Source organism: Aquarana catesbeiana, linkage group LG03, assembly GCF_042186555.1.
Source record: "Aquarana catesbeiana isolate 2022-GZ linkage group LG03, ASM4218655v1, whole genome shotgun sequence".
Taxonomy (NCBI): domain Eukaryota; kingdom Metazoa; phylum Chordata; class Amphibia; order Anura; family Ranidae; genus Aquarana; species Aquarana catesbeiana.
The window spans coordinates 130,306,531-130,314,811 of NC_133326.1; the positions used below are offsets into that span (position 1 = coordinate 130,306,531).

An 8,281-nucleotide genomic window follows, 5' to 3' on the forward strand; every position below is an offset into this window, starting at 1 on the left:
AAAGCACCTGTAAAACTGGACTTGTTTTTAGCTGCAGTGTGCAATAGGACTTAAAAGTAAAAGAATTACCTTGTTGATAGTCATAAGTATAAGGAAAGTTAATATGTATCCTCTGTATGATTGTTTTGTTATGTGTGTGATGGCTGATCATAACCATCTTGCCTGATAGTAGTTTGGTTAATAACTCCTCTGGCCAGTTTGAGAGGAGACTGTCGTTTATTTCGTTGTTCTGGGTTCTGCAATGTTAACATCTCTCTCTTCCATCCCATCTCTCATTCCATGTCCTCTATCTCTGTCTTGCTATACTTCCTTTTTTTTTTTTTTTCTTTCTCTCCCAACTGTAACTTTGTCCCTGACTTGCCCTGTATATCTCCCTCCCTACTCCCAATGTTCTTTTCTTTTTTATCTTTATATCTCTTTCTATTCTCTCTGCTCATATTGCATGTTGATACGTCTCAGACACTCAGATGTTCGGAGTCTTGGCTCATTGTGTAAGTCTTTGCATGCAGCCACCAATCAGCGGCAGGCTCTGTCTGTATGTCTGTCTTCCTCCTTGACCTATCTTGTGACTTTTCCTTCTCGGAGGTCAGTGGAGTAATATCTGGAAGTCTGTTTATTTTTTTTTGTTCTTACCCTTTCCCTCAAAGGCAGCAAACATGTAAGAGAAAAATGTCATCCATTTATGTATTTAAAAAGAAGATCTTCAGGATCAGCCTTTCATTTATATACTCCTCATATTTATAATTTATTAATACCTCATACAATAGCTTATATAAATAGATCCAACAGGCCATGTCCAAGTATTTACCTATGTGAAAGCATGGTCATGGGCTTATGTACATACCAGTGATAAGGGTTGTGTATGTACAGTATTTTCTAGAAAATCTAATTGTTCCAGATATTTACTACAGTATGATGTAAGTTACATTGAAGGAACCTATGTTTGTATTGATATATCTGTGTGCCCTATGTATACAAATTATATTTGCTGCCATCCTTCTCTTCCCTTTTCACTTCTTTCTCATAGGCTCACAGTTACTAAACGGTGGTAAGTGTAATTCTTCATAACAAACAAAATATCAGCACCGCCTAAATTATACACAGGTATACAAAGTCAAACATTCAGTTGGGCTTATTACTAAAGGCAAATAGGCTGTTAACTTTGAAAGAGATTTTCCCTTGGCTTAGTTAATGTAGTAAAAATGTACTTTGCAGCAAATACCCAACCATGTTCCAGGAGAAAAAACTACATTTTTGCTTGTAATTGACTGGATAATGGAAGTCAGCTAAGCTTCACCTCATTCACTAAGCTGAGGGAGATTCCCTTGCAAAGCGAACAGCCTATTTGTCTTAGTAAATCAACCACCGTGGGTTCAACAGAGCCCCATTTAATGTTGCTGACATGTTAGGCTGAAAGTCATCATTTAGCAATAGTTATTAATTAACATATTAAACTAAACTACCTTTGTAAGCTACTCTTATACACAAATGGCTGTATTCATTTTGTTTTACCCTTACATATTTAAAGCTGAACTCCTGACAAACAGCTAAATTCACAATATACATATATGTGAACTGCTTTATCGGAAAGGCCCCTTTCACACATGCAGACTGTTTGTTTCATCAGTTCACTTTATTTCAAAGAAAAAATGTATGTACAAGTTTGTTTGTCACCGGTTTGCCATCAGTTTTTACATCAGTTTTGTACATCTGCCAGCTAGAGTCCTTAATCACTTGAGTCTCAGAGCCATTCTTTCATTCAAAAACGGACCGTTTGTTTACATCTGTTTTTCGTCCGTTTTTCATCTGAACCATTTTTTTAGCGGAAAAAAATAGGGTTTTGATCCGTTCCAAAAAATGGATGTTGACGGAAGTGGATGTAAACAGATGTAAATGGATGATCATCCATTTACATCTGTTTTTCCTTTGAGATGCATTGATGTCTGTTTTTCATCTGTCAACGAATGGATGAAAAACAGCATGTGTGAAAGGGCCCTAAAGTATTTTTTAGTTTTGTGTAGTTGGTTTTGTGATCCATACATAGCTACCAGACAGGATAGTCAAGCACAGCCAAGTCCTTAATCTCCATTGTGTCAGTAGTTAACCTATTCAAGAACAACTCTTATCCTGCTTACTGGACACTGACAACTACACTGATAAGCTCATCACTCTGTTCTCTCTTAGGGCCCTTTCACATGTGCTGTCTGATCAGGTCCGCCTGTCAGTTTTTTGGGGGGACTTGATCGAACCTTGCAGTCTCCCCTATGGAGCTGACATCTGTTGCTATCCAATCCGATCCTGCCCGCAAAATCCAGACGGATGGTGGTCCTGTTTTCCATCTGTCTGTCAGATCGGCTAGGATCGGATGAAAACGGACAGGCAGTGCCTTTCCATCCGATTTTCCCATAGAGCAGAGAACGGGACTGTGTCAATGTCCACTCTGCATAGTCATCCACCTGCTCAGCGGGGATCAGTGGAGCGAGACCCCGATGAGCAAGCAGAATCCATTCTACAGAGCCGCCCGTGCGAAAGGGGCCTTAGGGTCCTTTACACATGCAGTTCGTTCATTTCATCAGTTCAGTGACATTTTCTATGAAAAAACGGATGAAGTTTACATCGGTTGCTCAACAGTTTCTCATCAGCTGCTCATCAGTTTCTCATCAGTTTTTTTACATCCACTACCAATGCAGGAACGGATGCAAAAACGGACCGTTTGTCTGTTTACATACCTTTTTCGTCCCATTTTTTTTTAACGGAACAAAAATAGGGCTTTGATCTGTTTCAAAAAACAGATGTTGACGAAAGCGGATGTAAACTGTTGCAAATGGATGATCATCTGTTGACATCTGTTTTTCCATAGAGATGCATTGATGTCCATTTATCATCTGTCAACAGATTGATGAAAAACAGACAAACGGTCCGCATGTGTGAAAGGGGCCTTAGTGTCAAATGTGGAACTGGCATCTCTCCTGTTCCCTCCCTGCACATGAGCAGTACAAAAGAGACTGACTGGCTTCTAAAACTGACCCTCCCTCTCCAGTCTGCCCTGTAATTATTTCTTCCTTAATACATAACTGCATTCATTGGTGTTTTTTATCCACCTGGATTTCAGCCTTTAAATATATTCTTTCTGTAACTAAAAAAAACTGATGACATTGTCAATGGAGGGTTCTACAGCAGGGATACTTTGTCCATTGTATGACATGTTCTGTGTGAGATAAAAGGTAGTGAGCTTGAGTAGTAATGGGTGACAAGGGATGTTAGTGGCAAGGGAACATTCATGAGTAAACAAGAGACTTCATGAGGACTAGAGAGTAGTCAGACATATCCATCCACCTTTAAGGTAGAACATTTTAAGAACGTTCCTAGCACATTTATGTAAATGTTAAAGGCTATGAGGAAACAGGAGAGATGCCAGTTCCACATTTCAATGGGGACAGAAATAGTGATTGAGACAGGTTTTCTAACCTGCTCAATTGATGAGAACTGTCAACCAGTGGTCTTTGCAAGATATGAAATAGTCACCTATTACAGTCAATTATCAGGCAACTGTCATCTCATGTCTACAGACTGTTTAGGAGTTATAATAGACAGTAGAAAATGCTTTGTAATGGAAAATCATACTTCCTATAAGAATTTTAGATTTTGTAACAAATGCAGCTCACCATGGAGCTTTTAATCATTATTTTGAAGTGCTTATGTTGAAATGCTTCAAATCTAATGCAATACGTCAGAAGAGTTAAAAGAACAGTGTGAGTAATGTTTTAATAGGAATATCAGAGTTTCCTCTTCTTTTGTTGACCTTTTTTAATATAAATATGGATAAAGAAAGATATGGTGAACTTTCATCATGCATCATTTCTTATTCTGCCACATGGCTCATCATTTGTAATGGTCACCACTCTTCCCTTGACAAACATCATTGTCCCTCATCGCTCATAATTTATCATTCTCATGTTTTTGTCATTAGAGGATGATGAATGATTATCTTTGAGTCTACTAAGTAACATAGATAAGCACTAATAAGCAAAGTTAGAGGTGATCTTTCAACTTGATCGTGTTTAGTTATATAGAACAAGGTACCTCATGTATTATCTAAAATACTTAGCAATTGGCTTTCCAGAAAAAAAAAAAACGCCATTTATTTTTTATTTCTACAGATTATTTTGTTGTTATATATTTAATTGTTTGTCCTTGCATGGAGAATGAATGGGATTTGGATGTGCACTTGGCTGTAAATTAATCTAACCTCTACATATAATATTGTAGAAAACACCTCATATATACTTCATGCTTTGTTTTCGTCTTCTGTCTTTATTTTTAGCACACCAGTTTGTACGATTCTTGCATATTTGGTGTTGATATGTTGTCTGCTCTGTAGCCTCCATGACAATGGCATGCTAATTTCTGACAAAACTACAGTCGTTTCATATCTATTACTTTATAATAAATGGTAAAATATGATTTCATACATCTAATACTTACAGTACTGCCGTTTAGTAACTGCCACGCCACTGCTCTTATGAGTTTCTCTAACACTTACCTTGAATAGCTCACTGTGTCACACTGACCTTAATCCACTTTTTCAATAGCTTATTTCATTCACAAGTATCTTCATTCACTTTTCCTGAGGACAGGGTCTTAGAGATACTTGAAAGGATATGGTGTTAAGAAATTTAGAAGATTTTAACTCATTTTACTTTATTTCTTCCTCTTGCTCACTCTTTTTCTCTTGTCTCTTAAATTACACTCATAATTCCTATCCCTGTCATCTTTTCTACAACTTTTCTGGTCTGTACCCCTTTTCCATTTCTACCCAATTCAATATATTTACTTTTGTTTTTCCAAATACTGTTCTAACCTACCTCTGTTTGCACTTGTATTATCTAATCATTCCCTTCCTTTTTCTTTTGTCTCTCTCCCTGTCTGTTCTTCACATGTATTTTCTTTGTTACATTAACATTTTTTTGCATTGTGCACATGGCCCTTGTTTTCCTTTTCCTCTTGTCTTCTTTTCACTCTGTTTATTTAATTTTTATTTTCAAATTTTCTTTTTCCTACTTCCTGCTTTGTCCTCTCTGCTCCCTTTCCTTATATGTTCTCTTTCCCTATCACAGCTTGTTCAGCAGTCTTGGAGAGCTGCACACTATTTCCCAGCGCAGCTATGGAACTTCCTACACCGTGCGTCCAGGGACCAGACACCCCTTGACTCGACGGGCACCTAGCCCTGTGCCACCTTCCTCTGAGAGGGTGGAGCCCCTGGGTGGGGCACGTTCCTACACCCTTACACCTCCTACCATCCTGAAGTCCTCCAGTCTCTCAGTTCCTCACGAGCCTAAGGAAGTGCGCTTTGTGGTAAGGAGTGTCAGTGCCCGGAGTCGTTCTCCTTCCCCGTCTTCTGGGCATCCCATGCACACTTCTCGTCCATTCCTGCAGAAGCCCCTTTCCCTTTGGAATAAATATGATGTTGGTGACTGGCTAGAGAGTTTGAACCTTGCAGAACACCGGCTCAAGTTCCAGGACAATGAAATAGAGGGCTCACATCTACCTGCGCTTACCAAGGACGATTTTGTAGAGCTGGGAGTAACCCGTGTGGGTCATCGCATGAACATCGAGCGTGCCCTCCGCCAACTCAGCACCAGCTGACCCGGTCAGGAGCTGCGGTCCCATCTACCGGGAGGGCAACTCCGCACCGCTGCGGGGGGAGGAATCCCTTTACATACACACAAGGACAGTCACTTCTCAGAATACTTAAAATACCCATCTGAAGACACACATAAACCTGGACACCTAGAGCAAACACACTGTCTTGCACATAGTGAGAAAGGTTCACACTGTGCGGAACCCACTAAAAGTGGAACACAGTGCTGTTCACACACACATACTGTAACTATAACTTGTGCTAGTATGATCACATTTAGCCTGTCACATGCAGATACACTCACTTTAACACATACTGATACACAAACGTTGACTCACACCATGACAGATGGAAAACACTGTATACTGTCTGATAAATCAGATGCACAGTGATGAAATACACACTGTCATATTCAGTAAGCTCTGCACATACAAACACAAACTCCTCTCCTTGTGCGGTGCAGTGGGGCCCAGTAATTGATCCCTCCCTCCCTCTTTCTCTGTGCCATAGAGGGGAGGTGGGATCAGTCACGGGGTCCCAAGGCCAGGCCACTGTGTGTTAATGCCACCTTTTTTTTATTATACATGGATAAAGGGATCGCAGTCAGACAGAGATATCAGTCTGCAGGGGAACGGGGTTGAGCTGCACACCTCCCATAAGAAGATCTAACTCAAATCCTGGAGAAAATCCATGGATTGGGCTGGAAGAGGCCGCAGATTCCAGCCGCCGCCACTGTGGGACGCTTTTTATGCATCTTTTTAATTAGCTATATATTTGAAGAAAAAAAGGACTTAACCTATATATATCTCATATAAATATATATCTATATATATATCTATATACAAGACACCCTCTCACTGGACTTTTTATATACAGCAGATCTGGGGGTATATAGAGGTATACGCGGATCCCGTAATACCTCAATTGGGGTTTCAAGTTTTATTTGATTATTTTTTATTTTATTTTTATTGGAGGTTATGAATGTTTTTACAATAAACCCCTCACCATGCCACCAGCATTCTTTAGAATGAAACATGCATTTCTTTATTGGGGTCACATCTTGCGAGGGATAATCATTATTTTGGTTTGTTTTAAAGGCTTCTCATTTTGTTCTAATGTCATATTTATTTGCACATGGGTATTCATTAAAACTGGGCCATCCATATAACATGGTGGAAGATTGTCCTTAAGTTGTGACTTTTATGTATGACTGTTCTGGGATATTTCCTATTGTGTTCTTGCTAAGTTCCATCTTTTCTTTCCTGTAATATTCCATAGGGGTTACTGCTTATTCTGGCATTTGAGGTGAGTTTTTCTTCTGGTTATATTTGGTTAATGATTTAATTGGTTGGACATTTTAGTTAAAATTGGGATCACATTTGGATATATGGTTTTCATTTAATTTGGAAATATGTTGACTTACTCCAGACTTTTGTCTATTCAGGTGTTCAGAAATAGCAATTATTTCCTCACATTGCTTTTTATGGTTTAGCCGGAGAAAGAATAGACCCCATCAAAGCCCTCTGAAATGTTGTACATTTTTCCTAACAAATATCACTAATACTTTCCCTCTCAGTTTAGTGTTGTCCCAGAACAAGTGGGGCCTGCAGTGGATTGTAGTAAATGTCACTGCATGCAAGGTCAGTCTTCTCCTGCAGCCCCTTGTATATTGTCATTTATGGGACCATTGACTGGAGAGTTGGGGATCACTGAGCCGGCTGAGTCCTCTCATGTACTGTGCCCCAGTGCACCTGAGAATGGATGACCCAAGGGTGACCAACCTGGATCCAGTGTGCCTTATTGCCATGATAATCGCTTCAGGTCCCTAGTGGGGAGAAGCAATCTGAAGTTATCCCATTTCCTGCAGTGCCTTATCGCCATTGTGGAGCTTAGACAAGACCCTCTGACTGTGCTACTCTAGCAGCTGCCCACTAAGCAGACTAATTTACAGTACCCCAGATGGAGCGATGGCTGCTGCTTATCTGACTGGATCTCAACATCCTGATCCCTACACCCCTGTGGAGCCTCATGGACAGGGTTGTGTATCCAGTTACCTGTTTGGCAGAGGGATGTCAAGGAGCCAGGTTTTTAAGGCCACATGCTTCTGCAAGGAGAGACAGGACAATAAATTTAACTTTGTGTCATTTACCATGCTTCCCATACTGTCTCCAATATACTAATTATAGGTTTCCATAATAATAATGTACAGAATTTGCCAAGTGTCATCTGCATATGTACATTGATATAGGATCATTATACAAAAATGGCTAATCTGCGTAAAATTCATATGAAAACCTAACAGGAAAATTTATAAATAGCCACACATAAGTTCCTAGCCTCTTTTGGAAATGGAAAGGCATTCTTTCTGTCTCAGATGATGAATACATTTTTCCTGCTCTCCCGTGCACCACTAACAGCCTGGCCTCACAATATACTGGTCAGATACACCTGGAAGCATGCAGGAAGACATAAAAAAATATTTCACAGTATATATACAGATGAGGTTTAATTACAAGAAACTGAGAGAAAATGTTTTATCAGTTCAGTTGAATGAAGACCATCCTTAACAAAACTGTAAAATTACATCTCTGAAAACAAAATTATAAACTTTCACCACCACCAAACTGAATCCTAAATAAA

At 39.5% G+C, this 8,281-nt stretch overlaps 1 protein-coding gene across 4 annotated transcripts in view; it reads left to right on the forward strand.

Annotated features, from left to right (window-relative positions):
• Positions 1 to 6,826, forward strand: part of SHANK3 (SH3 and multiple ankyrin repeat domains 3) — a 605,848-nt gene extending 599,022 nt beyond the window's left edge. For 2 of the 4 annotated variants that reach the window (XM_073619226.1, XM_073619225.1), the window contains exon 23: positions 5,118 to 6,826. In XM_073619226.1, coding sequence (XP_073475327.1) covers positions 5,118 to 5,646 — 529 coding nt within the window. In that variant the 3' untranslated portion in view covers positions 5,647 to 6,826. Of the gene's footprint in view, positions 1 to 459; positions 4,149 to 5,117 lie in introns of those variants that run through there. The other 2 variants (XM_073619228.1, XM_073619227.1) reach the window with 2 other exon arrangements.
• Positions 6,827 to 8,281: the final 1,455 nt, after the last annotated feature.